The sequence below is a fragment of the Triticum aestivum genome, chromosome 1B, assembly GCF_018294505.1.
Source record: "Triticum aestivum cultivar Chinese Spring chromosome 1B, IWGSC CS RefSeq v2.1, whole genome shotgun sequence".
Taxonomy (NCBI): Eukaryota; Viridiplantae; Streptophyta; class Magnoliopsida; order Poales; family Poaceae; genus Triticum; species Triticum aestivum.
The window spans coordinates 107785426-107802218 of record NC_057795.1 but is presented as its reverse complement, the minus strand read 5'-3'; the positions used below and the strand labels follow the sequence as shown (position 1 = coordinate 107802218).

Here is a 16793-nt window from a genome sequence, read left to right as displayed (position 1 = left end):
GAGCCTCAACAGTGGGACCCTCAGGTGCCCGCTTCCCAACACTTCAACATAGGACCTCATGGCTTCTTCGAGTGGCCCTAGACCAACTTAGGCAAAAAGCCTAAGCTTGGGGGAGTACGTATTTCCATCGACATTACTTTCATGTCCACACATTTCCTTCCAGTTGTCAGTGTCCACACTTTTTCATTGTATTATCCATGCTAGATTTATTTTCTCGTCTTCTTCTTGTGTGTTTGAAAAACTTTGAGAAAATACAAAAATATTTCCTGCTTCTTTTTTATTTTTCTTTCTAAGTAGTTAGTTGTAGTATCTAAAAAGAAAACCCAAAAATATTTCTTTGTTCTTATTTTGCTTGTTGGGAGCTTTCCCGTGTAAATATTTTTTCTCGTCTTCATTTTTCCCTTTTATTTGCTCGTTCAAGGAAAACCAAAAACTCCAAAAATATTTCAGTGTGTTTCTCTGAATTTCTTTTTCTTTCTATTGAGTCATACCAAGGAGAAGACCACGATGAAAACGTTGAGTGGATCTCATATGCATTATTGTTGATCTAATAAAGAGCCCATATTACCTTGTCTTCTCCTTTTGAATAAAATGTTTGCAGATTTCAGCTTAGTCCACGATACTCTTGCACTATTATTATTTTCACAGCGTTCGGTCGTGCAAGTGAAAGGGAATAATGACGATATTTGATGAACTAGTTGTGGCAGAGAGAATCGGGTATGAACTCGACTTGTTCTGTTTTTGTAAATATGTTTAACCTAGTATCCATGATTCAGCCTATTATGATCAAACATGTTTGCAATGACAATTAGAGATTATAGTTTCTCATGCCATCCATAAGTAGCTAGTAGTGGATAATGATTTATCTTGGATGTCAACATTGCGTTAAAATGATTGTGATGTAGTATGATGATATGGTATACTCCTCTGAATGTTCGAGTGGATTGACTTGGCACATGTTCATGCATGTAGTTCAATCAAAACCAACATAGCCTCTATGATATTTATGTTCATGGTGTTCATATCCTAGTCATGCTAGTATCCAATGTTACTTATGCATAATTCATGTTCATGACCGTTTTCGCTCTCTAGCTGACCGCTTCCCAACCTAATTGCTAGCCTTCGCCTGTACTAAGCAAGAATGCTGCTTGTGCATAAAAACTATGAAACCCAAGTTATTCCAGATGAGTTCACCATACCTACCTATATGCGGTATTACCCTGCCGTCCTGACTGAATTTGCATGTGCCACCTCTAAAAACTTCAAAGAAATATCCTTTTTGTGTGCCTGGATTGTTCATAGAGCGACATGAGGTAGTCAGTATCTTCCATGCTAAAGCGGATTATTCTCATGATGAGTGTTTATTCACTCGTCCTTGCACGAGAGGGGCGGTAATAGGGATTCCCAGTCCCGAATTCAAATTGCAAATAATTAAACAAAACTCCCCCGGGATTATTGTTGGTACGGACGGCACCCATTGTTTGGGACAAGCCGTGGAGGGTGATTGTTGGTGGAGGGGGAGTAAACCTTTACTTTTATCGCTTGGGAACTGCCACTAATGTGTTTAGCATGGAAGATACCGATAACTATTGGTCGCGAAGTAAACAAGAAGGGTGCATTTTACAAAATATCATTTGCCTCTGTTTTAAAAAACTTGAGCTATGGCACCGCTGCAAATCACTATTTCCCTCTGCGAAGGTACTATCTATTTACTTTTATGTTGTGTCATCACCTTCTCAAACAAGCGTCAGAACCTGAGAGCACTATTGTCATCCTCATGCATTGTGTGTAGCTAATGTTGGGTGCATCATCACTGGATCTTACCATGAATTACAATGTTTAGTCGTTGCTTGAACTTTGGAGGTGCTCTGCATTTATGTTTTGTGGTCTCAGAAAGGGCTAGCGAGATACCACTATTGTTATATTATATCATGGTTGTTTTGACAATGAGCTGATGTTTGAGATATCTTATTATTGATCGCTAGCTGATTATGTCATCGATATGAGTTAATATAATTTTTAAGAGTTATTGTCGACATGGTTAGTTATAATCTTGGCTGAAAACTCGGGTGCTACTTAAGCTTATTTATGTAAACAAGAGCAAAAGAGTTCGTAAAAGTTTTTTTCACTTTCAGTTTATTAACTGAATTGCTTGAGGACAAGCAAAGGTTTAAGTTTGGGGGGGGGGGTTGATACGCCTTCATCGTATCAACTTTTCCTAACGCTTTTCCTCTTGTTTTGGACTCTAATTTGCATGATTTGAATAAAACTAACCCGGACTGACATTGTTTTCAGCAGAACTACCATGGTGTTGTTTTTGTGCAGAAATAAAAGTTTTCAGATTGGAAGGAAACTTTCTGGAGAATTATTTTAGAATAAAAGAAAAATACGGGAGCCAAGAACCACTGAAGGGGGGCACCTGGGTGGGCACAACCCACCAGGGCACCCCCCCTCCAGGCGCGCCCAGGTGGGTTGTCCCTACCTGGTGGCCCCGCAGACCCTGAAACCGATGCTATAAAATCATATTTTTCCAGAAACAATTACCGCGTTTCACGAGACGGAGCCGCCGCCACCTCCTGTTCTTCATCGAGAGGCCAGATCTGGAGTCCGTTTGGGGCTCCGGAGAGGGGGATCTTCGATCTTCGTCATCACCAACCCTTCTCCATCGCCAATTCCATGATGCTCCCCACCGGGAGTGAGTGATTCCTTCGTAGGCTCGCTGGTCGGTGAGGAGTTGGATGAGATTCATCATGTAATCGAGTTAGTTTTGTTAGAGCTTGATCCCTAGTATCAATTATGTTCTGAGATTGATGTTGCTATGACTTTGCCATGCTTAATGCTTGTCACTTTGGGCCTGGGTGCCATGATTTCAGATCTGAACCATTTACGTTACCACCATTATATCTATGTTCTAGATCTGATATTGCAAGTTATAGTCACCTACTACGTGTTATGATCCGGCAACCCCGGAGTGACAATAGTCGGGACACTTTCCGGTGATGACTGTAGTTTGAGGAGGTCATGTCTTCATCAGGTGTTAATGCTTTGTTCCGATTCTCTATTAAAAGGAGGCCTTAATGTCCCTTAATTTCCAATAGGATCCTGCTGCCACGGGAGGGTAGGACAAAAGATGGCATGCAAGTTCTTTCCATAAGCATGTATGACTATTTATGGAATACATGCCTACACTATATTTATGAACTGGACCTAGTGCCGCATCGCCCTAGGTTATGACTGTTACATGATGAATATCATCCAACAAATTGCCGATCCAATGCGTACGATTTTCCCTACATATTGTTCTTGCTAAGTTACTATTGTTACTGTCACTATTGCACTTGCTACAAAATCACTGTTATCACTATTACTGTTAATATTGCTGTTGCTACTACTATCAAAACTATCATACCACTTTGCTACCGATCACTTTGCTGCAGATAATTAAGCTCCAGGTGTGGTTTAATTGACAACTTAACTGCTAATACTTGCAAATATTCTTTGGCTCCCTTTGTGTCGAATCTATAAATCTAGGTTGAATACTCTACCCTCGAAAACTGTTGCGATCCCATATACTTGTGGGTTTTCAATGGCTGGCAAGTGGGTCTACCCGCGTGTGCGCCTTGAATATTGGCGGCGGGAAGTATGTGGGAGGCCGACACGCGGGCGCGAGGCTGACGATGAGTGGGGGCGTGCGCGTCCATTCGCTGTCTGGACGCAAACCAGAAGCAATTTTGCTTTGTAAATGGGTTGAGACAGACGCCAAACGGATAGAATTTATGGATGGAGTTGCCAGTTGGACCACTGCATTTGTCTGTTTGGGTTCAAATGGACACACGTGGATCAGAAGGGTCACGTGTTCGAGTTGGCCTTGAACACATCGGTCGGATACACTGAACAGTGATCGCCTAGCTGATCCGAACAAAAAAAGAATAAACCACACATCTGTTTGGATCGGTGCGGTGGAGTTTCTCTAAACACTCTTAGAGAATCTACAGCCTCATACGCCCGGGCGGGCCTTCCGGTCACTGTCCGGTCATGATTTTTGACCCAGATGGGCCCCTCAAACGCCCCTCAAACGCCCAGGCTGACCAGCACCCCTCATATCCAACCCAAATTTGAGGCGGATATGGGGGTGCCCGGGCACGCCCGCTTACCCCGTTCCAGGTCGTAGCGATCCCACCAACAGCAACCAAAACTCCTCCCTCTCCCACCTGCAGCGAACGAAACTCCTCCATCTCTTATCAATGCAACCAAATTTTAGTCCCACATCACTGGGCGAGGCGGATGTCGCCCGGCTTACTGTGCCAATGGATGGCGGCAAGCTTGGTTGTTGTTGTATAGGTCTATCAATTCTCGCATGTGTGATCGAGATAAATTTGACACTAGATTTACAATGACAGTAGATTTTTATTTTATTTTTATGCATAGACATATAGTGATTCAAAAAGAGCCGACATCAATATTCCCTATGTGAAGGAGATAGACCCTGACTATGAATCTTCTAGAAGATTCGTAGTAAGAGTCCATATCCTTAACAAAAGATGCAATGATGCTTATCCCTTTTAGACGACCCAGATATTTAAGCTGGTTGACTAGCTCATCAGTCGGCGAGGTTGGACTAATACGGGTGTGAAAATGTTAAGTATAAGTAATTTTCGGTGCCCAGCCGGTCCAAGACGGACAACATGATCGACATGCATGGCCTTGCATGTAACTAATATTTTAAAATAGGATACGTGGTTGTAAATTGTAAAATATGACGAGTCCCAAGTCAGTTCCCCCGAACGCGCCCGGACACATCCGCATGCATTTGAGGGGTCGCACACTCTTAGGCCAACTCCACCGCACAACCCCAAACGGACGTCCGCTTCTGTCTTTTGGACGTCCGTTTGGGGGCGATTTGGCGGACGTTCGCCCCCAGGACAAGCGCTTGGAGCATCCGCGCCTAGCGCGTATGAGCTGTCCTTGACCTCAAACGGACATGCCTCGCCCCGATCTCCTCTGCCTCGCCGTCGTCCCACCCTGCCCCGTGCTCCCCCGCCCCGCCCCAAGCTTCTCCGCCTCGCCGTTGTCCCGCCCCGCCCTCCTTCGTCGCGGCCGCCCTGCCCCGCCTCGCCGCTGCCGCGCCACGCCCACACAGCAGCCCACCATGCGTGCCCTGGCCAAGCCGTGCCTGCGCAGCAGCTCACCGTCGCCGCCCCGACCCACCTCGCTGGCACCCCGTGCCGCGCCCTCGCCAGTCCTGGTTGCATCTCCAGCTGCGGCTCGTGCATGGGTTGTCGTCCCGTCTACCGCCTAGCTGCTACTGCGCACACACTAGTATTAGTTAGCTAGCTAACTAGCATCTAGCTTCTGCTGCGGGAGACGGCGGACGTGGCGGCGGGCGCGGGGCGCGTAGTGGCGGATGCGTCGGCGGCGAGCGGCCAGCGGCCGGCGGGGGAGCAACAAGAGCAACGAGGTCGCGAGTGGCTCGGTGTGGGTCGCTGACCTGTGGGCCAGTGGCGGATATGAGCGGACGAGAGGAAGCGAGGAGAGCGCCTGTTTTTGTCCGTCCAGACACATTCGAGGCCCAAGTTTGGTCTGGATTTGGCGTCGGGCCGGACTGAAAAGGACGCCAATGGACAACTTCATCCATTTTGGTGCTCCCATTCGGACATGTTTTACACTAAACGGACAACCCAGACGATTTGGGGTCGTGTGGTGGAGTTGTCCTTACATTTGTAAACAGAGGCGAGTTGGCTAGCCATGATATAGCTGTTCCAATTTACGTATTAACTAGAAATTAGTTTTCTCGAGGACCGAGATAAATCATTGATCAAAATGCCTTAGACTAGTCACAATGGGTGGTAACATAGACTAGTAACATGCCCATGTTACTAGTCTATGTTACCACCTCTATAGTGGATAGTAACATATGTGTGGTAACATGCAACAGTTTATTTATTAGGTTATAGACATATCCTGCCTTCATACGTGTGATGTTACTCATACTAGTACTCCCTCCGTTTTTATTTAGTTCGCATATTAGCTCTGGTCAAAGTCAAGCTTTACAAATTTTGACCAAGTTTATAAACAAAAATATTAAGATATACAATAACAAATTAACAACATTAGGTTTATTATTGAATGTACTTTCACATCATATAGATTTATTATGATAAATGTATATATTGTTTTCTATCAACTTGGTCAAACTTTACGAAGTTTGCCTTCAGTCAACTCTAATATGCAGCCAAATAATCCTAGAATACTTAGGCACGGTACATTAACTTCTTCCTCGTTTCTTGTTTTGTGACATATCAACCAATAAGAAATGTGGGTTGTGCATGTTTTCAATGACTTGAAACTATCAAACATGACATGCAATGGTTAATTCGTTGCATGCAATGCTATTAACTAGAAAAAAGCATTAAGTTCTCTCGTTTTCCCCTCCGTCTTGATCGCGATGCACATCCTAAAATGACTTATACACATAGACGGAGGGAGTAGTAAGGCTGGTCACAGTGGAGAGGAACTTAGGAGTAACATCACACACTCCAATACAACTTTGCTTATGTGGCACGTATTTAATGAAGAGAGAGGTGCTTGTGGTAACTAGCTAAGTTACCGGAACATCACACACTCCAAGAAACAATGAGTCTATAACCTAATAAATACATCGTTGCATGACACTACATAGATGTTCCTACCCACTATGGAGGTAATAACATAATCTAGGAAAGTGTGGAAGTTACTAGCTTATGTTCTTGCCCATTGTGACCAGCCTAACTAGCTATGTTACCATTTTCATCTCTTTCTTTATTTATTGCATGCCACGTCATCTATTTAATCTAGATATGTGTGATATTACTAGTGTCTATGGTACTCCCACCGTGAGTAGTCTTAAGAGAAGTCAAGTCAATATAAACAATACATTGTTGTATACTCGTGGTATAAATGTGAATCAATTCCATCTACGCTACTCTGTGCACACCACATTGAACCCAAAGATCTATGGCTCGATTGAGCTTTTCGTCCACTCGCCAGTTCATGGCAATTCGACTTGTGCGATGGCGAATGATTCTTCTGATGCTCGTAGTAGCAGCCGCAGCACTATGGTGGTCATCATCGCGGCCGCGGATGCATCCCGTGGTGCTGGTGCCGGGCTACGCTAGCAACGAGCTCGACGCGCGGCTCACCGAGCTGTACCGGCCAGGGTGCGGCGCGCGCAAGGGGAAGAGGACCGGCTGGTTCCGCCTCTTCCTCAACTACACGGCTCTCCACGACGACCCCGACGGCGTCCGGTGCTTCGCCGAGCAGATGAGCACGGCGTACGACGCCGCGTCCGACGACTACTACAACGTCCCCGGCGTGGAGACGCGCGTCCCCTTCTTCGGCTCCACACGGGGATTCCGCCACCCAGATCCAGACCGGAGGAACTTCTCCTACATGGACAAGCTGCTGGAGAGGCTCGAGGCGGCCGGGTACCGCGACGGCGAGACCATGTTCGGCGCGCCCTACGACTTCCGCTACGCCGTCGCGCCGGCGGGACACCCGTCCAGAACCGGCACCGCCTTCTTCGCGAGCCTCAAGAGCCTGGTGGAGAGGGCGAGCCAGCTCAACGGCGACCGCCCGGCGATTATCGTCACCCACAGCTACGGCGGCACGCTGGCGCAGCAGTTCCTGATCCGGCAGCCCCTGGCGTGGCGCCGGCGGTTCGTGCGGCACTTCATCCCCGTCGCCGCTCCGTGGGGCGGGCTCGTGCTGGGCATGCAGGCCCTCATCTCAGGCAACAACCTCGCCCTCCCCTTCGTCGACCCCGGGGCCCTGCGGAAGGAGTACCGCAGCCTGCAGAGCAGCCTGTGGCCGCTGCCCAATGCGAAGGTGTTCGGAGCCGGGCAGCCACTGGTGAGCACCAAGCGCCGGAACTACACGGCCGGCGACGTGGTGGACTTCCTCGTCGACATCGGGTTCGGCGAAGGCGTCGGGCCGTACGAGTCGCGCGTGCTGCCCTTGTTCAAGGAGCTGCCGGCCTGTCCGAGGGTGCCGGTGACCTGCGTCGTCGGGGTCGGGGTGGCGACGCCGGAGAGGATGGTGTACCCGGGGGACGATTTCGAGGCGACGCCCGGCGTGGTTGTTGGGGACGGCGACGGCCTGGTCAACCTGGCGAGCCTGGTGGCCGTGGAGCCGGAGTGGAGGCGTGGTGGTCCGTATTTTAAGATGGTCAAGGTGGCCAACGTGAACCACACGGACATTCTGGTTAATGATCGCGCGCTTGGGATTGTGATGAGAGAAATTCTACGAGCTAATTAGTCCAACAAACTTTGATACGTATTATTATTCCATTTGACGCCGGTAATAAGTACAGTAGTAGAGTACTTACCTGGTGCTCTACCAAAGCGCCCCACAACGATTACCAGCTGGCCCTTTGACACGGTTTGGATGATGTAGGTGTGATGAACTGTAATGTGATGACTTCTGTAATTCTTTATTGACAATGAGTCAGTACTGTTCCATAATCAAGTTTTCCTAGCAGACAAACAGGTGGTAATTTTCCCCGCACAAAAAGAAGCTATTGGTAGTTTATCCTCATTTGCTTTCACAGGGGAGAAGATCAGCATTTAAACGGAGCCAATGCTCTTACTGAATTGACATAAGCCGGAAACTGTAAAAGAAGGGGTTGACCGAACAGAAATGTCAGAGCACACGACTGAATTTCTCGTGCTCCCATGCTCCAACGACAAAAACCCCCTCAAATTTCTAGTTTAAAAAATCAAAAAAAAACATGTTCACAAGATAAATGTATACAGCGTCTGATTTTTAACTCAAAACCTAAAATACATAATATACTTAAAACGACAATTTTAACATGAATAGTGTCACAAGAAGACAAAAGCTAAATTGATACTATTCACATTGTATCTCTATGTGTAGTTTGAGTTTGAAGTTGAAATTTTAGGAGTTGCAAACACCTATTTTGTGAACATCCACGATTTCTTTTAGAAGCTTTTGGTACTTTGAAATTTGAGTTTTATGACACTGAAGCATGGTAGCACTTAAGCCATGGAAGCACCAGATATCGTGGGCGATGGTACTCGTGCCATTTTTTGGGAGTCTGCTTGGCTTGATGGTTTGCGACCCAAGGACATTGCACCAAAATTTTTTGAGCTGTCACAAAGAAGAAATTGCTCGGTCCAGAAAGCACTCCTCAACAATTTTTGGGTGTCTCAGGTGAAGACCTCTCAGGGCATGACTTGACCATCTTCATGAGTTCGTCAACCTATGGGAGAAGCTATCTCATGTTCAGCTAATACCTGACATGCCTGACTCCATCATTTGGAAGCTCACCAAGGATGGTCACTATTCCGCAGCAACGGCTTATAGTGCGCAGTTTCTCGGTTTAGTCGACTCGGACTTGCCTCAAATTGTTTGGACAACTTGGGCCCCCCCCCCCCCAAAATGCAAGTTTTTCGCTTGGCTAGTCATCAACAATAGAATCTGGACGGCAGACCGGCTTCAGAAGCGAGGGTGGCCTAATTGCATCATGTGCCCCCTGTGCAAGCAAGTCCAGGAATCGGCGGCTCATCTGCTTTTTAAATGCCGCTACACGGTTAGAGTATGGAACATGATTAAAGCGTGGCTTGGCCTTCATGACATTTACCCGCAGAACTGGGCCATGGTTGACACGGTGAAGAAGTGGTGGAGCGCCAACGCTTCCAACAGGACGCAATCTCGACGACCGCTTACCTGCCTTATGTTGGTCGTCTCTTGGGAAATTTGGAAAGAGCGGAATGCTAGGGTATTTCGTAATGTCGCAGTGCCTGTTGGGGTTTTAGTAGCTAGAATCAAAGACGAGATGACGCTATGGTGTCTCGCCGGTGCGAAACATTTGTGTAATATCATGCCACGAGAGTGATACGTTGTATTTGACCTTTGGCCAAGACCCCTAATACTCCTTCTTATTCAATGAAAATGGCAAATCTTTTGCCTTGTTTTAAAAAAAAAAGATATACTCCCCAGGTGTTGCCACTGCATCATCTTGAGGAACCGGTCACATTTTGTGTGTTTGGTTCGTAGCCGCACAATGTCAAACTTTGGCACAAGTGTGGCAGCTGCTTATGGCTACTGTTTGTGTTCACTGCCACAGCCCACAGTGGTGTCATGCCACACTACTTAGGAGTATGTCCCGCATGTCACAAATGCTTTTGCGAAATCATGTCACACTTGTGGCGACTAAGTTTTTCACCATATATTTTTTGTGGCGTGCCACAACTCAGTAAGAAAAGTGTGGTTGATAAATTTGGATGATGTGGGTGTGATGAACAGTAGTGTGATGACCTCTGTAATTCTTTATTAACAATGTATCATTTGTGGGGTTTTTTTTAGAAAAGGAGGAGGACCCCCGGCCTCTGCATTTGGGCGATGCATACGGCCACTTTATTAATTATTCTCACAAGACCTTATAAAGTAATATCACAGTAAGCCTAAAGCCGCCGTCTAAGCAATAAACTGTCGCTACACATATCCAGTTGATGAAGGGGCGCAGATAGCCTGGGCATAATACCAAACAGACATTGCAGCCAAATCTAACATCTAAGACCTAAGGACCCATCCAGGATGCCTGCCGGGCATGGGTCTCCCCGGTCCGGCGTGCTCTCAGAGGCCGCCGCCGCCAACTGCCACCGCTCCATCTTCAGAACTGTACCGATGCATCAACCTTGCTCGGTCTAGCTACCGTCGACGCCACCACGGCGCCCAACGGCACCTCCCTCCCTGCGCGCAAACAGCTGAGCACGTCGCGGTCGTCACTGATACACCTCAGCACCATGCTGCCAAGTACCACCAGCCAACACAACTTGAAGTCTTTGAAGAATCTGTCGTGCGTAGCACCTGCCGACCAGGCATGACAAAGCGTAGCAACCACACAACCCGGCGGCCCGTAGGGCGTTGGACACCAGCCAACCACATAACCCAGCGGCCGGCGACTGGACCAACAGCACCAAAAGGCACTGTTACACGGATGCAACCTCACGTGGTAGCTAGTCAAACCTAGCACATGTGCTTGTGATCCTGCAACAGGCCTTTGTTAATTGTGATGCAGTTATCACGCTCTTGTGCTCAATCGTATTGAGGCGAACGTACATGTTCGAGAAACCTGTGTGAATTGTGTTGCTTGTTCGATCCTCTTGTGTTGTCGCTGTCGTGCAGCCAGTCGCCGAACGTGCATGACCGGCCAGTCACTGTTTGTCATCGGCATGTTTTAAGAATCGATATGTATCTAGGAGAAGGTTGAAACGCTTGGAGGGGGTCTACTACGAAGACGCGGTGACTTGAGCGCCTAAGCGGGCGTCCAATTGCAACAAACAACAGCCATAAGCAGCAGACACACTTGTGCCAACGTTTGACAATGTGTGCCTATGAACCAAACACGCAACATGTCACCGGTTCCTCAAGATGATGGAGTAGCAACAGCTCAGGAGAATATCTGGTGGTCCCAAAGCTTAGGTGCTAGTGCTACCCTGCTTCGATGTCACATTTGAATCATCAAAAACTTCTAAAGAAAATCATGGATGTTCACAAAATAGGTGTTTACAAACCCTAAAAATTGAAACTTCAAACTCGAAATACACGGAGATACAAAAATAGGACGGAGGCAGCGCCCTACTTCATCTCGCGTCGCCTCGCTGGCCAATGGTGGTGGTCATCTTCTTCGTCGGAGATGGCCGGCCAGAGGCTTGGTGATCGAATCTCAGGATCCATCATCTAGTCCCGGCTGCGAGTTGGGGAAACATGGTTGCCGGTGAAAACCGAGCCGTTGGCAGGCGATGGCGGCGTTCTACGCCGTTACCTTGATGGAGGCATCGTCGTGTAACTACTGTCGACCCACTCGTGCTGCTATGGGGGAAACCCTAGGATCTGGTGTTCCAGATCGGACGATGACGGCACTGCGGTGTCGTTTCTCTCTTGGGAGCATCGTTTGTGGAGCAGCGTTGGAAGTCAGAGGCAGGAGGTGGAGCGGCTTCGTCTTGCACGGAGCTTCGGTGGAGATGTCAAGTTATGCCTGGCCGACAGGTGCTACCACGAAGAGGACTGCTCCAGTCGCCAGCCGTGTCGTGCAGTCACACCTCGCCTCTCGCGCCACCAACCCACCATGCAGCCCGTGGCCGCCGTGTTGTGTTATCGATGCCGCGCTGCCCACTGATGTATGTCATCGGCATGGTTTACGGATCGATCTGAACCGCTTGGAGGGGTCCATTGCGAAGCCGCGTTAACTTGAGTGCCTAGGCGGGCGTCTAATTGCAAAATATTCATGCTTTTCATGTTGTGCGCTAGATTTAGATCTGAGCGCTGAGGATGGACGGATGCATGGATACATGAAGTACGCTGGATGCATATGATATGTTGCCGGCATTATTTGGCTGTGTGCATATTAGTTATGCAGAGGTCGGATGTAATGCTTAAATCTTTTAAGTAATAAAGCGTCTCTTTTCGAGAAAAAAAAACACTGAACGCATATTGCGGGAACCTGAAATAAATTTAGAAAATGTAAGCATCAGTGTCAAATTTAGGATTTAAACCTTGGTGGCTGGGGATATCATTGTCATCCTGACCATCTAACTACAGGTTGGTTTGCGATTGCTCAAATCATTTGAATTCATCAAACTTGTGCTTTTATAAATAGTATAAGACATATTGACGGATCACACGAAATTACCCGTTGTAAGTACACCGCCATATTTTTACATCGGAAGCTACATGCTTCTTAAGTGTTTTTTTAAGTTCCTCAAGTTTAGCCGTGTTTTAATCACTATCAAGTGAATTTTATTTTTCGTTCAGTGCTTTGCCGAACACAAACTGATTTGCTTTTTCAAAATATTCAGTGGTGGCAAAAAAAAATCCAATACGGGAATTATAAACCATGCAAACATCTTCGACTAGAAAGACACACAAACATCTTATTTAAGGCTTGCCAAGCAACAAATCTGAATCATTATAAGGGCTTTGATGTATAAGACGCCAATTAGGAGCTTAGCAATGGCATGCCATTACCTTAAAAAAAAGCAATGACACGTCACAAGACAGGCTTTGATGTATATTTGGAAATTATTAAAAAATCAAAAAATACATATAAACTATCAGGAAAATTCTAAGAAAATATCGTAAATCAAGTTAAATATGGAGAGGGTCACAAAAATAAAAGGAATAAATGCAAGGCCCAGAGAACTATAATTTGAATAAACTCGAGGCGTGAAGCAACATGGCCAGGAGGCTAGTAATCTTGGAACTTTTTTTTAACAATGTTATCTTGGAGTTTTCTTTAACACTGTACAGACGTAAACGCTCATCGCCACATGAACACACACTCTAGCCATATGAGCATCTTTGATTGTCTGAGATGACACATTATCTTGATAGTGACAAAGTCGTCACAAACACATTCTTTGTCGATGGAAACGTCTCCTCACACTAAACGCATATCACAGAAAGGCCTGAAATAAATTAAAAAAACATATTTTTTCTTCAAAAAAGAGGATGAACCCCGGCCTCTGCATCTGGGAGATGCATACGGCCATTTTATTGATTATTCTCGAGGACCTTACAAAGTATAACAATAATATGCCTGAATCCGCCAACTTAGCAGCATCTGCCGCTACTGCTATCCAAATGATGAAGGGATGCAAGCTGGGCCACATACCCATACCTCTCACCTAAGCCTAATATCTAAAGCCGAAGGCCCCGACGAGCCATCTGCCGAGCAGCAGTGTCAAATTTAGGACTCAAAACTGGCTTGAGATACCACCGTTCTCCTAACTATCCAACCACATATTGGTTCACACTTGCTTGAATCATTTGCATTCATCAAACTCGTGCTTTTATAAGCAGTAGTGGATATATTTGATTGATTACACCAAATTACCCTTTGTAAGTACACCTCCATATTTTTACATCGGAAGCTACCAGCTTCTTAAGTGATTCTTTTAAAAGTTCCTCAAGTTTAACCGTGAACTTTATTTTTCGTTCAGTGCTTTGCTGAACACAAACGGATTTGCTTTTTCAAAATATTCAGTGCTGGCAAAAAAAATTCAATACGGGGATTAGAAACCATGCAAACATCATCAACTAGAAACACATACAAACATCTTATTTAAAGCTTGCCAGCCGTGGGTGGACTACTTCCTCCTCGTCATGGATAGCGCCGGGATGATGAAGATGGCCACCGATGATGGATTCCCCCTCCGGCAGGGTGCCGGAACGGACTCCCGAGAGGTTTTTGGTGACTATAGAGGCTTGCGATGGCAGAACTACCGATCTATCTTGATATATGATAGTTTTAGGGTACGTAGGGTTATATAGGCGAAGGAAGTCGGTCGGGGGGTGCTCGAGGGGTCCACGAGATAGGGGGTCGCGCCCTGTAGGGGGGGCACCCCCTATCTCCTGGGCTCCTCGAGGATCTTTCGACTTGATCTCCAAGCCTTCAGGATGATAATCTTTCAAAAAAAACACGTTGCCGAAGGTTTCATTCCGTTTGGACTCCGTTTGATATTCTTTTTCTTCGAAATACTAAAACAGGCAATAAAACAGCAATATGGGCTGGGCCTCCGGTTAATAGATTAGTCCCAAAAGTAATATAAAAGTGTATAATAAAGTCCATAATCATTCAAAACAGGTAATATAATAGCATGAAACAATAAAAAATTATAGATACGTTGGAGACGTATCAAGCATCCCCAAGCTTAATTCCTGCTCGTCCTCGAGTAGGTAAATGATAAAAACAGAATTTTTGATGTGAAATGCTACCTAGCATGATTCTCAAAGTAATTTTCTTTATTGCGGCATGAATGTTCAGATCCAAATGATTCAAAATAAAAGTTTATATTGATGAAAAAAATAGTAACACTTCAAGCATACTAATCAAAGTAATCATGTCTTCTCAAAATAACATGGCAAAAGAAAGTTCATCCGTACAAAATCATATAGTTAGGAAGATTATCCCTACAAAATCATGGCAAACAGAATTTTTGTTCATCCCTACAAAAATAACTTGGCAACAAATATGGAAGCATTATGAAGACATTGTTCCATCTCAAGAGTTTCCACAACCACACACACGCAAAGCCCAGAAACTGCACGCTGGTGCAATTCCAGCCACACACACACACGAGCTCATTTGCCTTATTCGCGACACCAACAAGAAAACGCCACACAGATCAGAGATCTCATCCCACGATGCGAAATCCCGCCTTGCAAATCACGGCTTCTTGGGAACCATTTGTGCGGCGAGCTTCTTGACGGCGGGCCTCGCCATGATCCTCTCCCACCAGGCCTTGACGTGCGGGTACGAGTCGAAGAGGGCCGCGTGCGGCGTGGCCATGAAGTAGAAGGTATAGGGGAAGTGGTTGAGGTCCGCGAAGCTGAAGAAGTCCCCAGCGAGGTACTCGTGCTTGGACAGCCGCACCTCGTAGACATCCAGCACCTTCTTGAGCTTCTCCAGGCTCTCGTCCACCACCGTCTGGTTGGTCGGCAGGCCGCGCATGAGCGGGTTGATGAGGCACTCGTACACGATCGGCGAGATGGCCGGGTTGTAGGTGTGCGCGTCCACCTCCGTCCATACGTCCACCATTGCCGCTTCCTTCAGGTTGCCTTCCCTCAGCAGGTCCACTTCGTTCTTCTTGTACTTGCGGAGCACGTACTTTGCAATTGCGCGTGACTCTGAAAACACAAGAAAACTAAATGTTTTTGAGAATCTGATAAGATATTTGGACACCGAGCGTCCATCGGAAACAAATTTGAAGGCTATCATTCACTTCAATACTCTACTTTCCTTAAAAAGAAGCATTCATTTTCGGACGGAGGGAGTATTTTAACAAGGACAAAGTAACTGAAAAGAGCCAAGGCCATACCGAAGAGAAGCAGATCCCCATCCTGGAAGGCAGGGATTTGGCCGAAGGGCTGCAAGAAAACAAAACATCTTGCATCAGACCCAAAACAAGTTGATTCGAGAAACCAGAGGATTTGAGAGGTCGGGTAGCTTACGTTTCTGACGAGATGCTCGGGGCTCTTGTGCTCCATGGCCTTGAAATCGATGTCGACCACCTCGTACTCGGCGCCGACCTCCTCCAGGCACACCAGCACCCGGGCCACGTTCGTCGACATCGCCGGCCCGAACACCTTCACCGGCGCCATTTGCTCCCTTGGTTGCTACACGCGAGAGAGTGAGAGATCGGGTGTGTGTTTGTGCGCTATCTGTGTTTGAGCGGTCTGCAGCATGACGCCAACTCCTCCCCATTTTATACGGCATCTAAGTTTCCGGTAGGTGGTTGGTGCCTTGGTGGGATGGTTGGACGTGAGCTCTCCAAAGGGTGAAAGAGCAGGGGACCGTGAGGTGTGGGGTGACGGGTGCAGTCAATTATGTTAGCGAGGTGGGTGCCATTGCTATCCGTGATGTTTCTAGAACAGCGACCACGATTTATCGGGCGGAGCTACCCGGGCATTCCTTCTTCAGTCCAGATCAGCATTCTTTTCATCTTCCTACGGTTTTAGGCTAACTCCACCACGCGACCCCAAACGAACGTCCGTTTTGTCCGGTTTCGGTCCGTTTGGGTAGGGGTTTGGGGTCGTGTCCGGGCATGCCCTCGGATGCGGTGGCCGTGCGCCCAGCGCGCGGCCGCATCCATTTGCCCCATCCTGTCCGTGAGGGCCAAAAATGCCTAAATTTGCATCAAACTACTTTCAACCCAAATGTTTGTCTGAAAATTAAAATAGTTTTACAACCCAATTGAAATTGTCTTAAATAAAATAATTTTACAATAAAA

The 16793-nt window shown here is 46.8% G+C and overlaps 2 protein-coding genes across 2 annotated transcripts; one reads left to right on the top strand and one right to left on the bottom strand.

Annotated features, from left to right (window-relative positions):
• Nucleotides 1-6812: 6812 nt before the first annotated feature.
• Nucleotides 6813-8498, top strand: LOC123087693 (lecithin-cholesterol acyltransferase-like 1). Its single transcript, XM_044509787.1, has one exon. It carries the CDS (start codon nt 6994-6996, stop codon nt 8290-8292), a length of 1299 nt encoding a protein of 432 aa, XP_044365722.1. The 5' UTR covers nt 6813-6993; the 3' UTR covers nt 8293-8498.
• Nucleotides 8499-14886: 6388 nt separating this feature from the next.
• LOC123110696 (probable glutathione S-transferase GSTF1) lies at nt 14887-16314 on the bottom strand. The gene is made up of 3 exons (XM_044531289.1): nt 16015-16314; nt 15882-15930; nt 14887-15690 (listed from the first exon to the last, which is right to left on the bottom strand). The coding sequence occupies exons 1-3, from the start codon at nt 16162-16164 to the stop codon at nt 15230-15232; spliced, it is 660 nt and encodes a 219-aa protein (XP_044387224.1). The 5' UTR covers nt 16165-16314; the 3' UTR covers nt 14887-15229.
• Nucleotides 16315-16793: the final 479 nt, after the last annotated feature.

Coding starts and splice junctions, on each gene's coding strand:
- LOC123087693 (XM_044509787.1), top strand. CDS start 6,994: ATGGCTCGATTGAGCTTTTCGTCCACTCGCCAGTTCATGGCAATTCGA.
- LOC123110696 (XM_044531289.1), bottom strand. CDS start 16,164: ATGGCGCCGGTGAAGGTGTTCGGGCCGGCGATGTCGACGAACGTGGCC. Junction 15,931..16,014: donor CCGAGCATCTCGTCAGAAAC/GTAAGCTACCCG, acceptor GTTTTCTTGCAG/CCCTTCGGCCAAATCCCTGC. Junction 15,691..15,881: donor TGGGGATCTGCTTCTCTTCG/GTATGGCCTTGG, acceptor TTGTGTTTTCAG/AGTCACGCGCAATTGCAAAG.